At 36.7% G+C, this 23,724-nt stretch overlaps 2 protein-coding genes and 1 long non-coding RNA gene across 6 annotated transcripts in view; 1 reads left to right on the top strand and 2 right to left on the bottom strand.

Moving 5' to 3' along the window:
- LOC103510572 (SH3 domain-containing protein C23A1.17) overlaps positions 1-4,329 on the bottom strand; it is a 10,182-nt gene extending 5,853 nt beyond the window's left edge. Inside the window, exons 1-2 of the mRNA XM_008475251.3 lie at positions 3,431-4,329; positions 2,573-2,752 (exon numbers count right to left, since the gene is read on the bottom strand). Of these exons, the coding sequence (XP_008473473.1) occupies positions 2,573-2,752; positions 3,431-4,009 (759 nt within the window). The 5' untranslated portion in view covers positions 4,010-4,329. The remainder of the gene's footprint in view (positions 1-2,572; positions 2,753-3,430) is intronic.
- A 2,131-nt stretch (positions 4,330-6,460) lies between these two features.
- On the top strand, positions 6,461-7,437 carry LOC113468000. Its single transcript, XR_003391881.1, has 2 exons — positions 6,461-7,024; positions 7,227-7,437. It is a non-coding gene; the product is annotated as an uncharacterized LOC113468000 (long non-coding RNA).
- A 1,326-nt stretch (positions 7,438-8,763) lies between these two features.
- On the bottom strand, positions 8,764-22,580 carry LOC103510573 (zinc transporter ZIP10). Of its 4 annotated transcripts, none has more exons than XM_026824595.1 (11): positions 22,527-22,580; positions 21,681-21,743; positions 21,064-21,145; positions 19,018-19,198; positions 18,092-18,364; positions 16,379-16,548; positions 11,883-12,005; positions 11,675-11,753; positions 10,947-11,126; positions 10,267-10,454; positions 8,764-9,290 (listed from the first exon to the last, which is right to left on the bottom strand). In XM_026824595.1, the coding sequence occupies exons 1-11, from the start codon at positions 22,553-22,555 to the stop codon at positions 9,150-9,152; spliced, it is 1,509 nt and encodes a 502-aa protein (XP_026680396.1). In that variant the 5' UTR covers positions 22,556-22,580; the 3' UTR covers positions 8,764-9,149. The 4 variants fall into 4 exon arrangements, with proteins under 4 accessions (XP_026680396.1, XP_026680394.1, XP_017300118.2 ...); XM_026824593.1 differs by lacking the exons at positions 11,675-11,753; positions 11,883-12,005 and adding exons at positions 12,681-12,759; positions 15,529-15,651 and having other exon boundaries at positions 22,527-22,566; XM_017444629.2 differs by lacking the exons at positions 11,675-11,753; positions 11,883-12,005 and adding exons at positions 15,298-15,376; positions 15,529-15,651 and having other exon boundaries at positions 22,527-22,566.
- Positions 22,581-23,724: the final 1,144 nt, after the last annotated feature.

Here is a 23,724-nt window from a genome sequence, read left to right on the forward strand (position 1 = left end):
CATCCGCTTTTCGGCGGACATGTCCTCCTTTTTAGACGTTTGTCCTCCGTCCGCCTGCCTTTTTAGTCCGTCCTTCCTTTATTATTAAAATATAGCAAAATGTCCGCCTTTTTGAAGTTTCGGCCTCAAAAACCTAAATTACGTAATGTATCGTTTACCGTTGAGAAGAGGACGTCAGGTCTCAAATTTTAAAAAGCATAAATGCAATTTTTGTAAAATTCAGTCGATGTACAATGTACGTACATTCATCAGTATTAGGTATATAAATAAGTGGTAGGTATGTAGTTGTAGGTACTCTGTACATAGATTAAAAAAAATCATGTTACTTAAACTAATAAACTTTAGGATTTCCCCTGTAGAGTAAACTAATAAACTTTAGAAATAAAAGACCATAAAAAATAAATAAATTTTAGGTTAAGTAGGTAATAAATTTATTTACACATACCTTATTAAAAATGATGAAATGCATCAAGTAAGTAAGTAAGTAGAAAGAAAGAATCAAACAGTTACTTACTATTTAGAATATACCTCATTTATACTGCTAGGATGAGACTGAAAAGTCCCTTTACTTCTGCAGTCTAAATAATGAAAAATCCTATCATTTTAATATTAATGTTAAAAGTTATAATTTTTTTACTTTCCTTATCCTATAGGAAGGAAAGTAATGGAAGGAAAGTAATGTAATCGGGTCAAATTTTCGATGGTCAGATTTTAGTGCCAAAACACGTTTTGAGGTCCCTAGAGCCTAAATCCATAAATCCAAAGTTTCAGCCATTGGTCCGTGTGTGTCTCTGTGTGTCTGTCTGTAAACAAAATATCTCGAGAACGGTAAGAGCTAGAGACTTGAAATTTGGTATGTATCTTTCAAATGTGAGAATGCGACACGAAACTTTTGGTTAAGACCGATGCAACGCTTGGCGGCATTTTACCGCTTTTTGGCGGTTTTCGGTGTAATTTAACAATCGGAACTTTTGGTTTAATCGTGAAACGCTTGACGGCATTTTACCGCTTTTTGGCGGTTTTCGGTGTAATTTAACAATATCTTGGGAACAGTATAAGCTAAAGATTTGAAATTTGGTATGTAGTTCACAAATGTGACAAGGATGGAACACAAAAAGTTGGGTTAAAATAGGTGCTGCTGCAGTTGGCGGTATTTTGGCGGCATTTTACCGCTTTTTGGCGGTTTTCGGTGTAATTTAACAATATCTTGGGAACAGTATAAGCTAAAGACTTGAAATTTGGTATGTAGTTCACAAATGTGACAAGGATGGAACACAAAAAGTTGGGTTAAAATAGGTGCTGCTGCAGTTGGCGGTATTTTGACCGCTTTTTGGGATAGAAGTTTTAGATAAAATACTAGAAAGTGAAACAAAAACATTGTTCGAAAATTTCTTCCATGAACGATATCAATTAGTCAAGATTGGGAAAGAATATATATAGTAATAAAATCAAAGTAACATGTGGACTAATACAAGGAGCCATAATTTCACCAATCCTTTTTAATTTGTATGTAAAAGATATACCTACATGATATTGGATTACAAACCAATATTTTACAATACGCTGATGGATACTTTGTTATATTGCATTAGTGAAGACTTATATGAGGCCAATAGCAAGATTCAAAATGATTTAAACAAAATAACAATTTGGTTAAATCAAAAAGATATTTTTATAAACAAAGAAAAAACAATTTCGATCGTATTTGAAAATCCCATGACAACACGATTCAGACGAAGAAATGAAACTGTTCTAAAAATTCATGAAAACAAATATATTGATGACAAAAGAAACAATATGTTATGCAATTGCAATATAATTAAACAAGAAACTTCCATAAAATACCTTGGTGTACGTTTGGATAAAAACATGAAATTGAAAACCCAAACCCAATATATCAGAAACAAATTGAATTCAGTAATGTATCAAATGAAGCATATAAAAAAAGTATTACCACTAACAACGAAATGCATGATTTATAAAACTTTATGTGAATCTATATTAAGATATGCCATTGAAAGCTATGGATACACATCAGAAGAAAATTTAAAACGCATAAAATCAATGCATAAAAGAATACTTAAAGCAACTTTATATCCCTTTACAACAAAAGAAACCCGAGAAGAAAAAATGAAATTCTATAGAATACTAAATTTCCAAAACTTACACAAATTTGTAATGATTAGTAAGCACTATTATGAAGACATACATAGAATAATATATGAAAACCCATACAATACTAGAAATACACAATACATAACACCTAACACAAGAAATAACTATGGAAAAACTACAATAAAATTTCAAGTGCCAAGCTTGTTAAATTCATTACCAAATGAACTGAAAAATATAGACAATAAAAATAGAATGAAATTGGACTTACAAAAACACCTTTTAGAAACAAACAATGAAATTTGACATAATCAAGAAGTAGAAGATGAATAAGAAAATGAACAAATCATGAGATGATATGAGAAACTAAAATGTTCCTGAAAAGTACAAACATTATGTACTTATATAGGAACACAATGAGATTTGTGAAAAAACTAAATAAACTAAATTATTTTGTTACCGGGTTTGGGGACACAGGTTTGTGGTCAACTGGAGTAATAGGAGGCTTAGACCTAATTGGTGGAGATCCAGATGGGGAAGACGTGTGTGACATCACAGTAGGCAGTACTGGTGGGTAAGACAGAACAGGCATACTCAACATAGGTTCTTCTGGACCAGGGTTTGGTAAGGGTTCAGGCACCTGAGGAATGAAATTGATATTTTATATCAATTGAAAAAAAAAAAAAAAAAAAACATAATTATGTTATAGGATAATCCCAGAGTGTGGGTGGACCTAAGATATACAAGTGCTATTACCAGGAAATGTTATTGAAGGGAGACTTATCTCCCTTTTACCGGTAATCCTAGATTTACCTGCTCTCCCGACTTATATTGTAGCTGACTATGATTGTGACAACATACATTAATAATCAAGATATAAATATGGATGCTTGTTACAATTTTGTTCCTTACTTCCTATAGGTACTAATTTCAATGAATTGGCTTGGACTCAAACCACCACACTTATGGTCTGAAGTCAACCAAACTAACCACTGGGCATTATCTGTTGTTTTTCAGCATTTTGACAGGGAAGATCAAAGTATAATTTCAAATCAAGATATAAATATGGATGCTTGTTACAATTTTGTTCCTTACTTCCTATAGGTACTAATTTTAATGAATTGGCTTGGACTCAAACCACCATACTTATGGTCTGAAGTCAACCAAACTAACCACTGGGCATTATCTGTTGTTTTTCAGCATTTTGACAGGGAAGATCAAAGTATAATTTCATATCTGCAAAAGATAAGGGTGTGTTAATTGTATGTGTGCTGGATTATATAAAACACATTCTTTCCTCATGAAGAATGGTACCTACCTGAGACATTGCTATATTATCACTAGAGTAATTGTCAGGGGACATCATCTCTTTCTGTTTGAACAGATGTATCCTCTCTTCTTCTTGCATTAATCGTGACACCAAGTCTCCTAAGTATATTTTTTTATCAAATGAAAATGCAGGGTGAAAGATTCCTAAAGCGTATATGAGAAGTATTTCATCTAGAGGACTATCATCATTGAGAAGAGCACCAGACTTAATAATGTTGTTGACATCCTCATAGAGGTTCATCAAGATATTGTACAATTCATTTGCACACCGTTTGTTGGTTGAGTGTAAAACACACAGGAACTTTGATAGCTTAGACCTTACTTCCTTGTCGCTCATATTGTTCAAATCTTGTGTGCTTAACTCTGCTGGGTTATTTACAATATTTTCTAATTGTCTAAGGAGTGCAAAGTCTTTACGTCCCAGTTCTTCTATACATGTTCCCAGGAACCTTGTTTCAAAAGGTTGGCAACTTTGCAGGAGGTTACACATAACATCGATGCGTTTGAAACTTGTCAAGTCTTTAAACCAAGTAACTATGCTTTCCTTGCACAACATTTCCAAGTACATTCCCACAAATAGGAAGAATCATTGATACTTGGAGCTCCTAGACACAGGCAAAGACCTTAGCATTGAATTCAATTTCTGTCAGTCCCTAAAGCAAAACTTGAAGAGAAATAAATGCCGTACAGAAGGTTACACCAGTCTTTTGTCAGGTAAGTTAATACTAGGGAAGATTCACTGTTCACTTCAAAGGCAATGACTTTTCTTTATAAATTTGATTCAGATAGAAGAAAACACTTGGAATTAACAAATTAAATATCACAGAATTCAGAAACACAGATAGCTACAATCATCTCTTGTCCTAGGACATTTGATTTTTGATTTGATTTGCATTCGCAAAGATGCAAAGAAGAAAATTTGAAGTGATTACTATTACAAAGAGAAACTTGTACAGCGTTGCCAAGAGTTGAAAAATAATAATGCACAGTGACACGGCCTCTGACTCCTTTGAGGGCGCGGTCAACCTCCCATACTTTTTTTATTACAATAAAAGAAAATCGTAAATCAATAAAATTACAATATTGAGTCAACTGGACCTTTTCGGGCCCATTTTCCCCTTTATATTACAATAAAAGAAAATCGTAAATCAATAAAATTACAATATTGAGTCAACTGGACCTTTTCGGGCCCATTTTCCCCTTTATTTGTCTCGCAATCACTTTTACACTAAATAAAATGTTGGTTTGAAACTCGACTAAAAAATCTGGTGTGAACATCACACGACTTTCCTTATCCTATTGAATGATGCTTGTTTTTATGTTCTATATTAACTTTTACAATATCATTCTCTAACCGTTTAGTCGGTATAGCTGAAAACCGCCAAAAAAACGGTCAAAAACCGCCAACCGCAGCACCCATCTCAACCAAACGTTTTGAGTTGCATCCTTGTCACATTTGACAGCTACATACCAAATTTCAAGTCTCTATAGCTCTTATACCGTTCTCGAGATATTTTGTTTACAGACAGACAGACACACAGACAGACAGACAGACACACACACGGACCAATGGCTGAAACTTCGGATTTAGGCTCTAGGGACCTCAAAACGTGTTTTGACACAAAAAACTGACCATCGAAATTTTGACCCGATTACATTATTTTCCTTCCTATAGGATAAGGAAAGTAAAAATGCATCCTATTGTGCATAGAAATTATGCACGTTACATTTGGCAACACTGTATACTGTTCCAGGTGTACCAACATAAATCTTTTTCACTAAAAAAAAAAAAAAAAAAATGTTATCAAAAATGTTATGCATGGAAGCATGGCGTTTAGATGAAACGATGTTATCACTGCTAGGTAGCACGGTACCTAACCTATAAAACCTATCAGTCTTATCCTTCGAGCATGATGTCTTATCAATTAGGTAGGGTACCAGCTATAGTTAGGTAGCTTGGAATTAGGGCTTACCAGACATCCGCTTTTCGGCGGACATGTCCCTCCTTTTTAGACGTTTGTCCTCGTCGCCGCCGCCTTTTTAGTCCGTCCTTCCTTTATTCATTAAAATATAGCAAAATGGTCGCGCCTTTTTGACAGTTTCGGCCTCAAAAACCTAAATTAGCGTTAAAATGTATCGTTTTACCGTGGAGAAGAGGACGTCAGGTCTCAAATTTAAAAAGACATAAATGCAATTTTATAGTAAAATTCAGTCGATGTCAATGTACGTAAATTCATTACGTAGGTATATAAATAAGTGGTAGGTATGTAGTTGTAGTACTCTGTAATATAGATTAAAAAAAAATCATGTTACTCTACTTGAAAGTTTATATAAAGCTTTAGGCATTTCTCGGTGTGGAGTAACTAATAAACTTTAGAAATAATAGACCATCATAAAGTAGATAGATTTGTATAGATTAAGTAGGTAATAAATTTATTTAGCGACCATACCTACCTATTTCTAGACGAATATAGGTACCTATTAATAGTCCTCTTTCTGTATTATGTGATATATATCAATATAGACTTTAGTAAATGTCCGCCTTTATACTAAGTTACATAAAATCGTATCATTTACGATAAGACGTTCCGTTGAGAAACGGTCAAATTTTAAAAAGCATAAATGCAATTTTTGAAAAATTCATGTCATTGTATAATCCATTCATTATTCGGTATATAAATAAGTGGTTAGTATGAGTTGAGTAGAATCTACATAGATTAAAAAATCTACGGACGCGTACTTAAACTAATAAACTTATAGGATCTTCCCTCTTGAGTAATCATAAACTTTAGAAGTAGAATAATTTTAGAGATAAATTAGTTTCATATGTGTATAATAATTTATACATAATATATTTCCAATAATACTTATTTTATTACTTAATATTAGTTATTTAATATTATTATTATATATTATTATTATTATTATTTTATTATTATATATTATTATTATTATTATTATTATTATTATATTATTTATATTTTTATTATTATTATTATTATTATTATTATTATTATTATTATTATTATTATTATTATTATTATTATTATTATTATTAATTATTATTATTTATTATTATTATTATTAAATAGATATTATTTACACTATTTTCGCCTGTCCCGTAAAATATTATTTACAATGTCCTATGAAGAATAATTAAACTAAATAATGAGTAGAATAAAGAATTTTTACTAACACCTAACTAATAAACGAGTAAAAATAGGAATCGTAATTTTGTGGAAAAAAGAATAGGGAGTATACCTACTTGAGAGTACAGCCTATATTATAGATAATTATGTCACATTAATGTCTTATACCTAGATACAATTATAATAATATCACTTTATGGTACGAACGTCCCCACTTGGTTGTCATTTGTGACAACCCTCATAAAGTCCCTTACCGTCCCGACTGGGTTGTTTCATATTAGACCACGTTTTCCCACTTGTCATTCGTACCTATTAAAAAAAAAAAAAAAAACTGTCGTGTGTATAGTGGGAACACTTTCATAAATAACATTGCCTACAGTACATTCGGGGAAAAAATCGAATGAAACTCACTAGTGGGAACTGTAACTGCCAAGGTCTGATCGTCCCGAATCGAAGAGAGAAAGAATTGGGTTGTTTCATATTAGACCACGTTTTCCCACTTGTCATTCGTACCTATTAAAAAAAAAAACTGTCGCGTGTATAGTGGGAACACTTTCATAAATAACATTGCCTACAGTACGTACATTCGGGGAAAAAATCGAATGAAACTCACTAGTGGGAACTGTAACTGCCAAGGTCTGATCGTCCCGAATCGAAGAGAGAAAGAAGACAGGATAGGAGAAATCCAGCCGTTCCGAGAACGAACATTATCCGTTCAGGATAAAATCCGGCCTGGGCGGGAATCGAACCCGCGGCCTAGCGAGATTTAAACATTAACCAAGTTTAAACTCACTTTGTGGACGCGGTCATTAGCCGATATAAATACCGATCGACAAATGCCAACCAAGTGAAGACGTAACTTTATAAATCGTGATCAGACATAGAGAGACGTGAAAATTTTCCAAGTACCGGAGGAAGACATTTTATAAGATTAAACACCAAGAGCACACCGACGCAATTGACCACAGCAAACTGACGAAAGACAAAATAGTGCGCAAAATTACAAGTTACATATGACGGACTTTATAAAATTTGATGGAAGTACATAAAGTACATTGGTCTACTAAATTTTACAGAAATTAGTAGCATCACTATGTGTACAGGCGTTTTTCAGCTATATCGACTAAACGGATAGAGATATTGTAAATGTTACAACAGAACACCCAAATAAGCACCATTCAATAGGATAAGGAGAGTCGTGTGATGTTCACACCAGATTTTTTTTTTATGTAAAATTCCAAGTGTTTCTAGCTTCTAGTACCTACTGTACATAGCTTTGCAATATCAAGCCACAGTTTCTACCTTAGCGGGTTTCGACCGCTTTTTGGCGGTTTTCAGCTATATTGACTAAACGGATAGAGATATTGTAAATGTTACAACAGAACACCCAAATAAGCACCATTCAATAGGATAAGGAAAGTCGTGTGATGTTCACAACAGATATATATATATTTTTTTTTTTTTTTTATGTAAAATTCCAAGTGTTTCTAGCTTCTAGTACCTACTGTACATAGCTTTGCAATATCAAGCCACAGTTTCTACCTTTCTACAAAAATATACATACTTGAGCACTCAGAGGGAGATATAATTAATCAAGTGCCTACTAAAATAATGGGCATTCTTTTGAATACATTAGGTACATGTATGTAGGTGCACCGGTACACCTTTTAATTTGCCAATGAAGGTAGAATAAGCTAAATCTTGAGAATTATTTACTTGGATCTATAGCTGGCCCACAGGGTTTTAAATTGTGTACCTATAGATAAAAAGAATTATTCTATCTAATATATAAAAATGAATGTTTGTTTGTTCGAACTTTATGCCTGGCCAAACCGCTCATGCAATTGCTATGAAACTTTGTCAACTTATTGCTTGCACTCCCGTGAACGCCCGGGCGGGAATCGAACCCGCGGCCTAGCGAGATTTAAACATAAACCAAAATTAAACTCACTTTGTGGACGCGGTCATTAGCCGATATAAATACCGATCGACAAATGCCAACCAAGTGAAGACGTAACTTTATAAATCGAATCTAATATATAAAAATGAATGTTTGTTTGTTTGTTCGAACTTTATGCCTGGCCAAACCGCTCATGCAATTGCTATGAAACTTTGTCAACTTATTGCTTGCACTCCCGTGAATTATAAATCGTTCAGTCACACCGGCAGTTGCTTTTCGTAAAGAGGATTAAGCGCTGTTATAACTCGGTCTTTTCAGTCAGTAGATTCGGTCCTAAAGGAGAAAACAGACCACCGCACATCGTGTGGTAAACTATCGTCTACCGAAAAATCACCCGGGCGTGGGAAAAAAAAACTGTAAAAGAAGGGGGCGGGGCGTAGTATAAAATAGTTTGGGAACAACTGGGTTAGAAATATTTTCCAAACGGGATACTATATCAAGTAGCATTATAGGTGGAAGGAAAATTAGTTTAAAGGCAAAAAAAAAAAAATAAAAATCCGAGATTCCGTTTATCTACCCTGGTTTCAGACCAAGTTATGACAACACCTTAATCCTCTATGCTTGAGTTCACTCTGCTTGGGCGAGGAAGTTTATACAAACTAGAACTTTTGAAAGAAGAACGCCTTCAGTTTGTGTTCATAGAGAGAAATGATCAACATAATGGCACCACCGGAGAAGATTCCTGTCAATTGTAGCAGCATGGAACGGAGACTGCAAGGCTGACGGTTCATCTCGGGTATCTGAGGACAAAACAGAAAAGCCATCGTTGTTGTAATTGCTACAAAATAAAAACGGCGGCGAAATACTCAAATCTTGGAAAATCTTGTTTACTATAATAATATTTGGTCCGCAATAATTATCGAACGAGCAGTTGCTCCTATGTTGAACATTTTTGGTACACATAAGCCGTATTTGGAAATAAAAACGGCGGCGAAATACTCAAATCTTGGAAAATCTTGTTTACTATATAATATTTGGTCCGCAATAATTATCTTTACTATAATAATATTTGGTCCGCAATAATTATCGAACGAGCAGTTGCTCCTATGTTGAACATTTTTGGTACACATAAGCCGTATTTGATTGCTACGAAATAAAAACGGCGGCGAAATACTCAAATCTTGGAAAATCTTGTTTACTATAATAATATTTGGTCCGCAATAATTATCTTTACTATAATAATATTTGGTCCGCAATAATTATCGAATGAGCAGTTGCTCCTATGCTGAACATTTTTGGTACACATAAGCCGTATTTTATTATGTGGCTTTTTTTGAGTCATGATACGAAATTTCTCTTTGGACTAGTTTGGACGTAATGGCACCATCACACCCACTGCCAGTCCAGTGTGGTGGCGCCATTACATTCAAACTAGTCCAAAGAGAAATTTCGTATGATGACTAAAAAAAAATCACATAATAAAATACGGCTATCCTACTCTACAGCCGTATTTTATTATGTGGCTTTTTTTTTGAGTCATGATGCGAAATTTCTCTCCGGACTAGTTTGGACGTAATGGCGCTATCACACCCACTGCCAGTCCAGTGTGGTGGTGCCATTACATTCAAACTAGTCCAAAGAGAAATTTCGTAATGATGACTAAAAAAAAAAAAAAAAAAAAAAAAAAAAAAAAAAAAAAAAAAAAACGGCTATAGTCACCACACAAAAGAAAATAGAAGGAAATTATTGATTCGCTTTGGTGTCGAACGTGCTCACCAGATCAGCCAGGGCAATGTAAATGAAGGTGCCTGCCGTGCAAGCGTAGATCCAAGACGATGCCTGTTGTAAATCTCCCAGTATAACACCAACTAGCACTCCGAGAATACTCAGCACAGAGGATAGCACGTTATACATCAGAGCTCGCCTAACAGACACCCCAGACTTGAGTAGCACCGCGAAGTCACCTGAAAATGAAACCGAAGGAACGTACCAGTATCATTATCTAATTATCTATGTCTTAGTAGGTACCTATCACAAAAGACTTGCGCACTGGGGAAATAAAACAGAAGAAAGATTTCATATCAATCATGTTTTTATAAATCTATGGGGTTAGTAGTAAGAGTATCACAAAAGACTTGACCGCAGGAGATCCGAGTCCAATTTTCGGCAATTAAGGTCGAAATTCGTTTTAATTTTGTGATTGGATTTCGAGTCACCCTCATCTTATTTATAATATCGCCTATGCCATGAAAACCTAAATGTCTCTACCTGGGGACTTTCTACTCCCTTAATCATGGTTCGTATCTTGCTCCATTTTATATTGTACAAAAATAATAATAATAAAATTTATGTGGACATTAAGCACATGTTGAAGTTATAGCCCCAATCCTTCAAAAACCGTGAGCCAGACATAGAAAAGTGAAAAAGGCACAAATCAGTAAAACTCTTGAACTCACCCAACTCATGCGGAAGTTCATGGGTAAACACAGCCACGGAGGTGGCAATACCAGCCACGAAATCCGCACCGAAAGCGGCGCCTATCGACAAACCGTCAGTGAAATTATGAATGCCATCACTCATGATAATCATCCAAGCCACAGCTTCTCGCTTAGTACTGTCCAAATCAGCGAGGCCATCTGTGAAGAAATAAATAGATAAGATTTGATGGAGGGAGTTGTAATAAATGGAGGTCTTGTCCTGAAATCGAAGAGAGACTGATAAAATCTCGCTGTCAAAGTCAATTTTGTTCGGACACAGCTTAAAGAATGGGTGACATGGGTCAAATCTTGTGATGTAACTTTTGGGTCACTGTTACCAGATGACTAAAATATTGCATCAAATTTTGTGAACGTTACGTAAGCATTATTTATTTATACATATGAATGTGTAGGTATTTGTTTATTCCGAAGAGAGAAGGACAGGATAGGAGAAAGCCAGCCGTTCCAAGGACGAACCTTATCTGTTAAAGTTTTCGCCGGGTGGGAATCGAACCCACGACCTAGCGCTAACAAGGCAGACGCGCTACCCTCCAAGCTAACTAGGCTGGCAGGATAGGAGAAAAACAGCCGTTCCGAGAACGAACCTTGCCTCTTCGCCCCGGACGGGAATCGAGCCCATCACCGACCTAACTCTTACAAGGCAGGCTTCCTAGCTAATTAGGTTGGATTCAATCAGTTTTACTCACCACACGAATCCGAGTTTTTCACGACAGAATAATCTTCTTCACTTGAGGCTCTTTCCATTTTTAACGTCTCGGTTCGTTTCTGAAAAGAAGATAAGAGAAAGTAAAAAAAATCAAGTCATTATTGAAGGTTTTCAAGATAAAAGATGATAATACAATATCCCATACTAACTAGAATCTAGAATACATGACAATTTACCGAATTACTTACCTTTATTGACTGAGTGCTTTGAATTACTTTTTCCAGGATGAAGAAAGCGAAGGTTGCTATAAACACGGCTGTAGATTTCATAACCACGGTCGTCTCGGACTCATCCTCCTTTTTCTTCAGGGCCTGGAACACAAAATATTGAACTTAGCCCATTACGCACTTCTTTTACCTATGCCTAAAATCGCAATCCCATAAAAGTAACCAAAGAATTCTCTCAATATTGGCCAAGTCACAGTCATAAAAGTAATCAACGTTCTTTATATCTATGTCTTAGTAGGTACCTATTACAAAAGACTTGCGCACCGGGGAAATAAAACAGAAGAAAGATTTCATATCGATCATGTTTTTATAAATCTATGGGGTTAGTAGTAAGAGTATCACAAAAGACTTGACCACAGGAGATCCGAGTCCAATTTTCGTTTTAATTTTGTGATTGGATTTTGAGTCACCCTCATCTTATTTATAATATCGCCTATGCCATGAAAACCTAAATGTCTCTACCTGGGGACTTTCTACGGAAGACAGAAGGACAGGATAGGAGAAAGCCAGCCGTTCCAAGGACGAACCTTATCTGTTAAAGTTTTCGCCGAGTGGGAATCGAACCCACGACCTAGCACTAACAAGGCAGACGTGCTACCCTCCAAGCTAACTAGGCTGGCAAGATAGGAGAAAAACAGCCGTTCCGAGAACGAATCTTGCCTCTTCGCCCCGGGCGGGAATCGAACCCGCCACCGACCTAGCTCTTACAAGGCAGGCTTCCAAGCTATGATTAGGTTGGATTCAATCAGTTTTACTCACCGCACGAATCCGAGTTTTTCACGACAGAATAATCTTCTTCACTTGAGGCTCTTTCCATTTTTAACGTCTCGGTTCGTTTCTGAAAAGAAGATAAGAGAAATAATAATAGTGCGGAATCCGATTAAATAGGATTTTGGTTTTCTCTACATGTAGCTCCACCATCTAGTTAAATATTTGATGGTACATCATCACTGGCTTATATCCGTAATCAAGTGAGCCGGAAGGCACGCGAACGTCAAGAGTTTGGAGTATGAAATACAGATATTAAATTAAAACACAACATAATTTTATATCCCGATGAACGTGACCTATTTCATAATACCCAACATTATGACATCCATACCAACTAGGTAGGTCCATATTTTTATAGAAAAAAACTACCGTATGGAAAATGCGACACTGGTCAAAAAATTAGCATACGACATTGAAAAATATGCTGTATTCTGTATTTCATGCAATTTTTATAGAAAAAAAACTACCGTATGGAAAATGCGACACTGGTCAAAAAATTAGCATACGACATTGAAAAATATGCTGTATTCTGTATTTCATGCAAGGGGTGAATCTATAAAAAACTTGACTTTGAGATAACTTTTTACAAAAATCATAACAAAGTTGTAAGATCGGTTGCCAAAGTGGTCAAACATGGTCAAGGACACAATCTTGTCACTTATTTGCTTCGGATTCAAGTCTCTTCGTTTTAATTAAGTTCATAGTGAGAGTCACGTGATAGGCTGAAGAATTTTATCAACAACGCTGAGATAAAACAACGCAATCTTGTCACTTATTTGCTTCGCATTCAAGTCTCTTCGTTTTAATTAAGTTCATAGTGAGAGTCACGTGATAGGCTGAAGAATTTTATCAACAACGCTGAGATAAAACAACAAACAGACGTTTGTTTGAAAATCAAATCCTCTCTCCCCTTGAATAAGATTTCATTTGTAAACAAATAGCTGGGATGTTTTCGATCACCTTCTAGAAAATACTGGACATTTCAAAAGTCAAATAATTCAAATATTAATCAAATACATAGTGGTAATAAATAAAATTCCTGACATAGATTCCAGCAAAAGCATTCGGGAAAGTAAAAGAAGGAGAATGGAAAAAAGCTTATGCTGTAGTCCAATAGTAATAAATATTGCGTAAGTTGGCTTGCACAAGGGACTTTCTTAACATCTTAAGATCAGCAAAATATGACAACTGTATTTGTCATGCGACTTTAATGGAATAACAATGTTTGAACTGTTAAATAAATTAATACAAAGACTTATTCCCAACTTACTGAATGACGAATCGTCCTGACTAACAACCACCTGCGATGAAGAGACCGCCTTAACATTAGTGCAATAGTCCTAAACTAAAATGGACACGGCACACAAGGGTCAAGAAGAGACCGCCTTACTGAATGAAGAATCATCAACTTACTGAATGACGAATCATCCTGACTAACAACCACCGTGGGAGGCCTGCCTTCCAGCAAAAGCATTCGGGAAAGTAAAAGAAGGAGAATGGAAAAAAGCTTATTAAGCTGTAGTCCAATAGTAATAAATATTGCGCAAGTTGGCTTGCACAAGGGACTTTCCTGCGACTTTCTCTGTGTAAACATACAGCAAGTCTCTTGCGCAATATTATTACCAATGGAGTGGAAACTATAGGATTTGATGATGGCCCAACCTTTTGGTAAGGTAACAAGATCAGATCTTTTAGTAACAAGATCATAAAGTAAGATCTTAACATCTTAAGATCAGCAAAATATGACAATTGTATTTGTCAAGGCCAGCCTAGTTAGCTTAGTTGGTAGTGCATCTGCCTTGTAAGCGCTAGGCCGCGGGTTCGATTCCCGCCCGGGGCGGATTTTATCCAGAGGATATGGGTATACTGGCTAGGCTATCCAACGAGGCTATGCTGCAGGTACTTTGGGATCTCTCAAGGCGCTATTATGTGTCCAAACATATTCGACCGGCCGTCGATCGATCGACAAGGAAAATCTATGTTGTCGAGGCAGCGTGGACGTGTTAGTCGACGTCAATCGATGGCCGGTCGACTATGTATAGACACAGCTTTACCATGAGGCAACATGGTTTTGGTTTGGACATGCTTAAGGCTTCAGTGCAGCATAGGTACTACATTTTGTCTCAGAGTAATTGCGCCTTTACGCAATTCGAATTATTGAATGATGGTTAACATCTTAAGATCAGCAAAATATGACAACTGTATTTGTCATGCGACTTTAATGGAATAACGGTACTGTCCAAATCAGCGAGGCCATCTGTGAAGAAATAAATAGATAAGACTTGATGGAGGGAGTTGTAATAAATGGAGGTCTTGTCCTGAAATCGAAGAGAGAAGTACAGGATAGGAGAAAGCCAGCCGTTCCAAGGACGAACCTTATCTGTTAAAGTTTTCGCCGAGTGGGAATCGAACCCACGACCTAGCACTAACAAGGCAGACGCGCTACCCTCCAAGCTAACTAGGCTGGCAAGATAGGAGAAAAACAGCCGTTCCGAGAACGAACCTTGCCTCTTCGCCCCGGACGGGAATCAAGCCCGCCACCGACCTAGCTCTTACAAGGCAGGCTTCCAAGCTAATTAGGTTGGATTCAATCAGTTTTACTCACCGCACGAATCCGAGTTTTTCACGACAGAATAATCTTCTTCACTTGAGGCTCTTTCCATTTTTAACGTCTCGGTTCGTTTCTGAAAAGATAAGAGAAAGTAAAAATCAAGTCATTATTGACGGTTTTCAAGATAGATAATTATCTATTATAATTATAGGCACCATGTATAAAAGATGATAATACAATATCCCATACTAACTAGAATACATGACAATTTACCGAATTACTTACCTTTATTGACTGAGTGCTTTGAATTACTTTTTCCAGAATGAAGAAAGCGAAGGTTGCTATAAACACGGCTGTAGATTTCATAACTACGGTCGTCTCGGACTCATCCTCCTTTTTCTTCAGGGCCTGGAACACAAAGTATTGGACTTAGCCCATTACGCACTTCTTTAATGCCTAAAATCGCAATCCCATAAAAGTAACCAAAGAATTCTCTCAATATTGGCCAAGTCACAGTCATAAAAGTAATCAACGTTCTTTAATATTAACCGAGCCATAGTCGGACTTGACCCTCTTGGATTAAACGATCTTTTTGATTGATTTTAAACTTTTTTAGCCCCAATCAGATTGCTCAAACCAAGAGTCAAAATAATCCAAGTTTAAACTCAGATCATGGTCCTGCCTATAATAGGTATATTCACAGATGTTACAGTAGAACCGCGATTTAATGAAATTTAATATGGAACCCCGATTTTATGAACTACCTTTGGTCCCAATTAGTTCATCATAAAATCGGGGTTCTACTGTATTAGAAAGAGTAATGATCACTTACATGTGGTATAAGATGAAGGAAAGCATCTCCCGTGAGAGTATTCTTGGATTAAACGATCTTTTTGATTGATTTTAAACTTTTTAGCCCCAATCAGATTGCTCAAACCAAGAGTCAAAATTAATCCAAGTTTAAACTCAGATCATGGTCCTGGCTATAATAGGTATATTCACAGATGTTACAGTAGAACCCCGATTTAATGAAATTTTATATGGAACGTCGATTTTATGAACTACCCTTGGTCCCGTCCCAATTAGTTCATAAAATCGGGGTTCTACTGTATTAGAAAGAGTAATGATCACTTACATGTGGTATAAGATGAAGGAAAGCATCTCCCGTGAGAGTACCAATGGCCAGAGCTACAAGAAAGTTGATGAGGTGAGCGAACATGGACTTGTGAATGAGAGGCACAACTGCCACGCCCACCAAACCAGCCACACTGATGAGAAACACGCTGATCAGAGCGGAGAGCCATTCTGAAAGAGGAACAGAAAACAATTTGTCACGGAAATATTGTGTAATGGGGGAAAGTACGTGTGTAAACATACCATGTAAAATGACCCTTTCAAGTCCTATTCCTTTAAAACTGGCTACTAAAATACACCATCAAAAGAGAGCCATTCTGAAAGAGGAACAGAAAACAATTTGTCACGGAAATATTGTGTAATAGGGGAAAGTACGTGTGTAAACATACCATGTAAAATGACCCTTTCAAGTCCTATTCCTTTAAAACTGGCTACTAAAATACACCATCAAACAGAATCCGATTAAATAGGATTTTGGTTTTCTCTACATGTAGCTCCACCATCTAGTTAAATATTTGATGGTACATCATAACTGGCTTATATCCGTAATCAAGTGAGCCGGAAGGCACGCGAACGTCAAGAGTTTGGAGTATGAAATACAGATATTAAATTAAAACACAACATAATTTTATATCCCGATGAACGTGACCTATTTCATAATACCCAACATTATGACATCCATACCAACTAGGTAGGTCCATATTTTTATAGAAAAAAAACTACCGTATGGAAAATGCGACACTGGTCAAAAAATTAGCATACGACATTGAAAAATATGCTGTATTCTGTATTTCATGCAAGGGGTGAATCTATAAAAAACTTGACTTTGAGATAACTTTTTACAAAAATCATAACAAAGTTGTAAGATCGGTTGCCAAAGTGGTCAAACATGGTCAAGGACACAATCTTGTCACTTATTTGCTTCGGATTCAAGTCTCTTCGTTTTAATTAAGTTCATAGTGAGAGTCACGTGATAGGCTGAAGAATTTTATCAACAACGCTGAGATAAAACAACAAACAGACGTTTGTTTGAAAATCAAATCCTCTCTCCCCTTGAATAAGATTTCATTTGTAAACAAATAGCTGGGATGTTTTCGATCACCTTCTAGAAAATACTGGACATTTCAAAAGTCAAATAATTCAAATATTAATCAAATATGTACATAGTGGTAATAAATAAAATTCCTGACATAGCTTCCAGCAAAAGCATTCGGGAAAGTAAAAGAAGGAGAATGGAAAAAAGCTTATTAAGCTGTAGTCCAATAGTAATAAATATTGCGCAAGTTGGCTTGCACAAGGGACTTTCCTGCGACTTTCTCTGTGTAAACATACAGCAAGTCTCTTGCGCAATATTATTACCAATGGAGTGGAAACTATAGGATTTGATGATGGCCCAACCTTTTGGTAAGGTAACAAGATCAGATCTTTTAGTAACAAGATCATAAAGTAAGATCTTAACATCTTAAGATCAGCAAAATATGACAACTGTATTTGTCATGCGACTTTAATGGAATAACAATGTTTGAACTGTTAAATAAATTAATACAAAGACTTATTCCCAACTTACTGAATGACGAATCGTCCTGACTAACAACCACCTGCGATGAAGAGACCGCCTTAACATAAGTAGTGCAATAGTCCTAAACTAAAATGGACACGGCACACAAGGGATCAAGAAGAGACCGCCTTACTGAATGAAGAATCATCAACTTACTGAATGACGAATCATCCTGACTAACAACCACCGTGGGAGGTCTGCGGGTACACTCCTTGGAGTCCAACTGATAGATCATGGCCGGACAGATATGCAGGAACATCAGCGGGGATATGGCAGTGCTGTGATCTGTGGCCAGCCCATAGGCAACCAACATCTGCTTGGGCGACAGGCAGCGGTGGCCGAGTTTCTTGCGGACCTCTTCCTTCTTGGGTAGCTGACCGTAGTTGTGCTCGGTAATGATGATTTCATCCGCAAACACATTGCTGGTATCTGTGGTAGATATAGAAGAGAAACAAAACAGTCAGACATGTAAAGGTAACGAGCTATAAGTTGACCCCTGGATCAGACGCATAAATGTAGAGGATAATGCGGCGGCTCATGGCTTACATAACAAACATTAGGTACAAAAATCTAACGTGAGAACTTCTCTTTCGCGTATCATGCCGCCTTTTTTAAAACGTGGTTCACTGCGCATCCCGAGTTCAGAGGCAAATTTATAGCTCGTTACCTGTACCTGTCCTGTACTGTAGCCCTTTCCCCATGTAACGTACCGTAGACCTTTCCAATGCAATGGTCAGTTTTTGAAAGGTTTTGATAGAAGGAACTGTAACAACCGAGGTCTTATCGTCCCGAAAAGGAGGACAGGAAAGGAGAAAGCCAGCTGTTCCGAGAACGAACCTTATCTGTTTAGGATAAAGTTCCCCCGGGCGCGCAGCGCGGCGGGCGAACTACTGCTTACAAGGCAAACACTAACTTCCAAGCGAACTAGCCTGGCTTCTTCATAAGTTACCTCCAAGTCGAACTTGTTACTCGGAACATTGTTTTATTCATGACATCAACCTCACGTGGTAAATCACGGGTTTCCAATGTTTTGTTGATCTTGGTCTCGGTTCTAATATTTTGGCAAATATCCCAGCACTCACCTGACTGGTCTATGGATCGTTCATGGATCATATGTTCATGCTTCGTATTGTGAAGTCCAAGCGTGTCGTGTAATTTGTTGTTGAAGTCGCCCTCATCAGGTTTGTGAATGTCAACGTCATGGTCTTCATTGACTTCGCCTACCCCTCCTAGGCCGAGGTTGCTCAGGAGATGCTCGAAACCCTGGAATGGAAAATGAAGTTAATGGGAATAATTTTATACCTACAGAGGATATGGGTATAGGTATACTGGCTAGGCTATCCAACGAGGCTATCCTGCAGGTACTTTGGGATCTCTCAAGGCGCTATTATGTGTCCAAACATATTCGACCGGCCGTCGATCGATGGACAAGGAAAATCTACGTTGTCGAGGCAGCGTGGACGTGTTAGTCGACGTCAATCGATGGCCGGTCGACTATGTGTAGACACAGCTTTACCATGAGGCAACATGGTTTTGGTTTTGGCACATGCTTAAGGCTTCAGTGCAGCATAGGTACTACATTTTGTCTCAGAGTAATTGCGCCTTTACGCAATTCGAATTATTGAATGATGGACTTTTTACCTTCTGGAAAAAGTTGGAGTTCATAAAATCGGGCAGACTTACAAGCTGTTTACATACAGAGTCCGTTAACCCCTACTCTACTTAAAGTAAATCCTCAGTAACATGGTGAGATAATGTAGAGATTACACGTGACATATCAACTGTCATGATAACGAAGGAAACTTGTTGGTCATAAATCTACGAAATTAAGTAGAGTTGAGTAACGAAATTAAGTTTATTAAACGAAATTAGGTTTAATTTATTAAACGAACGAAATTAAGTAACGAAATTATGTTTAATAGTGCCAGAGCAGAGGTTTTTACACGTGAAAGTAACATACCCACCCACCCTTATATAGTCGACAGCGAATCACTCTCACTAGAGCAACTATCGCTACTCTCACCGTCTAACTGAAGATGGAACTTTCAGCTCGAAATCTCTAGATCTATCTGGATAGCTACCTTGTTTAGATTGTTTTAATTAGATTTTAATCTAAAGGTGTGTCTACACATGGTCGACGGCCATTAATCGATGTGAATTGACGGCCGGTCAATTTTGTTCGGACACAGCTTAAAGAATGGGTGACATGGGTCAAATCTTGTGATGTAGGTAACTTTTGGGTCACTGTTACAAGATGACTAAAATATTGCATCAAATTTTGTGAACGTTACGTAAGCATTATTTATTTATACATATGAATGTGTAGGTATTTGTTTATTCGTTCATTTGTTTGGTAAATATTTTTTTTTTCTCTCTAAATTAAGCTTTAATCTCTTGACAAACAAATGATTTTCAGTTGGAGATTACAAAAAAAAGATAAAGTGTCGTGTGGTGATGCTGTTGAAATCTAGGCCCATACAATCATACCTCCACAGTAGGTGAGTTAGGTACACGATAAATAATGTAACTTTTGTTTGGATTTGATAAGAGGGATGAGTGTACTCGCAAAATCAACAGGCAGAGAGAGTTCTTTACTCTTTTTGTACCACCGAATAATCTTAATGATGTTTTTATCAACTACCATCATGCAGCTAGCAGTTTCTCTGTTAATCTTTCTTCTTACTTTTTACAATGCCTTTATTTAAATCTTTCATTTCTCTTAAAAACAATGATTTTAAGATTTGATAAGAAGGATGAGTGTACTCGCAAAATTAACAGGCAGAGAGAGTTCTTTACTCCTTGTACCACCGAATAATCTTAATGATGTTTTTATCAACTACCATCATGTAGCTAGCAGTTTCTCTGTTAATCTTTCTTCTTACTTTTTACAATGCCTTTATTTAAATCTTTCATTTCTCTTAAAAACAATGATTTTATTTAACTTTTGTAAAACAATGATTTTATTTAATCTCTTTTTGTATTGATCTAATCTCATGATTGACTTTCGAGGAACTTTTAGCGGGCCGACTGACTTGGGCGACAAAAAAACTTCGGACATCCACGCAATAAGATCACGTTCTTTATAAAAATAAATATGCAGGACGATTATTCTGAAGAGCGAAACTCACCTCATATCCTATAAGTCCATCCTGTCCATATTTCTGAAACAGCTCCAGAAGAAAGTACCGATGATCGACATCCTCATATGATTTCACGCAATAAGATCACGTTCTTTATATAAGTACATACGTATAGGAAATCACTTATTCCTGCAAGAACTACCAAGAAAAGGGAGAAGGTAATGTTAAAAAGGGGTTACTTTACTATTTAGATGTTATAATTCGCATAGAAGTTGTCAACATGTTATGAGATTGTCATGTGACTCATTTTGTGTCATGTTTTGACATAGGACTGGGCGAGGACATTCCATAAATATGTAAATAACCCAGACGAAATTATTTGACAAATAAGCTGATAAGCGGTGTAAAAAAACGTATAATTTTCCCAAGTCCCAAAAAACGTATAACTTTACTAAGCTCAAAAAAAATGTTTGAGTTTAAAATACCTACTTGTGGACCCGAAATTTTGGGAGTAAACTTTCACTTGTCCATCATGCAATAAAAATAAATATGCGGGACGATTATTCTGAAGAGCGAATCTCACCTCATATCCTATAAGTCCATCCTGTCCATATTTCTGAAACAGCTCCAGAAGAAAGTACCGATGATCGACATCCTCATATGATTTTGGGTCCGGGCGTTCGTTACCCAAAACAGTCCCGCACAAACAAGCAACGAGAAAAAGGCAACTGTTCAAACGTAAAAACAACGCACTCATGTTGATATACGCTCTAGTCAACGGTTCATTCGAAACTAAACGTGGAGGAAAAAAAATCAGATGGTCTGCAACCTGATAAGACCCTGATAATTAATTTATAATAAATATGAGACAGAGGTGCAATGGCTCTAGTGACAGAGATTATGAGGACTCTACTTGACGAGCTAATCAGGGGCGTAGATTGTAGAGTGCATGGTGACAGGTGAGTCAAATAAATGTGTAGCTACACTATGCAGCGAGGTACATTGGAAAAGTTATTGGTGGCTGTCAGTGTTATCAGATATTATCATAATATTGACAGTGTTGCTTTCCTGATTAAAAAAAAAACTTCCATCAGTTTCCAAGGATTCTGGATTCTACTGAAGGGACATCCACTTTTGTTGCTCCTGAGGCTAACCGGGATTAGATTAACTTTTCTATTTCAATAAAATTCTCAATAACTCAATTAGATAGTCAGCACGAGGCTGACTAAATTCAAATTAGCCTGTAACATAGGTACGTAAGTCCAGACTCCAGAGTCAACAATCCCTGACGGTCGGTCACTCACCCAGATACTTTTAACATTTGGCTCAAACAAATTTCGCACAAAAATTTCTACTCATTTCGAAATAACCACTGAATTTACTTTCCGAGACTGAGAGAAATTGAACCCAGGGGTTTCGATACACAAGATCGAGTGTTGGGCATTGAGCCACAGCGTTTACCCCCTTCTAATTATATTTCTATCGATTATTATAATATCCAATATCCGCAACTGTTCAAACGTAAAAACAACGCACGCATGTTGATATACGCTCTAGTCAACGGTTCATTCGAAACTAAACGTGGAGGAAAAAAAATCAGATGGTCTGCAACCTGATAAGACCCTAGGTACGTAAGTCCAGAGTCAACAATCACTGACTATCGGTCACTCACCCAGATACTTTTAACATTTGGCTTAAACAAATTTCGCACAAAAATTTCTATTCATTTCGAAATAAGCACTGAATTTACTTTCCGAGACTGAGAGAAATTGAACCCAGGGGTTTTGATACACAAGATCGAGTGTTGGGCATTGAGCCACAGCGTTTACCCCCTTCTAATTATATTTCTATCGATTATTATAATATCCAATATCATCAATGATAATCCTAATCCACGGGTATTGTCGAATGCTATTGAAACACTCGAGATTTCATTATACATCAAAATAAATAGACAGGGAAATAATTAACAAGTGCGAGATATACATAAAATTACCCGTAGCGTAGGGCGCCGTGTAACTACTTAGGCTCCCTAATTTTCAAGTATGTACCTGCGAATAACAATAAAATAAAAGGTCATCCAAGTTCTCAGGATATTGGAGGCTTGTACAGCGAAAGTTTCAGGTTCCATTCCCGACAGAGTCGAATTTTTTCGGCTGTGCTGGCGTGGATTCAAGCTGTATTCACACTCGTAAGGACAAGTGACCAGCTATTAAACGCCGTGTAACTACTTAGGCTCCCTAATTTTCAAGTACCTGCGAATAATAATAAAATTAAAGGTGATCCAAGTTTTCAGGATATTGGAGGCTTATACAGCGAAAGTTTCAGGTTCAATTCCCGACAGAGTCGAATTTTTTCGGCTGTGCTGGCGTGGATTCAAGCTGTATTCACACTCGTAAGGACAAGTGACCAGCTATTAAATCCACTGCTAGCACCACGCCACTATCCTGGTATAATACAAATTCTAGAAAATAACTCTCCAAATCTCCGCGAACGTATTATACCTACTTCATTTCAAATTGGCACAAAAAACAAATCGATTATTTTGGTATTTTTATCTCTTCCAAGAAAGATAGATTAGATAAAAATTACGGAATAAATTAATAATGGTAACCAGGATTCAAACCTAAAACTGTTTGGAAAATTTTCAAGTCCTTTTGTTGTATTTTTTTAGAAGCCACTGATTATTGCCTAGGTACTTTATACATT

This window comes from Diaphorina citri, unplaced genomic scaffold (genome assembly GCF_000475195.1).
Source record: "Diaphorina citri unplaced genomic scaffold, Diaci psyllid genome assembly version 1.1 scaffold619, whole genome shotgun sequence".
In the NCBI taxonomy this organism is placed as follows: Eukaryota; Metazoa; Arthropoda; class Insecta; order Hemiptera; family Psyllidae; genus Diaphorina; species Diaphorina citri.

Excerpts from the sequence above, each read along its gene's own strand:
- LOC103510573 (XM_026824595.1), bottom strand. The coding sequence starts at position 22,555 with ATGCGTGCGTTGTTTTTACGTTTGAACAG. Across the intron at positions 18,365-19,017 it reads ACGATCCATAGACCAGTCAG|ATACCAGCAATGTGTTTGCG; the intron begins GTGAGTGCTGGG and ends TATCTACCACAG. Across the intron at positions 16,549-18,091 it reads TCAGGATGATTCGTCATTCA|AATGGCTCTCCGCTCTGATC; the intron begins GTAAGTTGATGA and ends TTCCTCTTTCAG.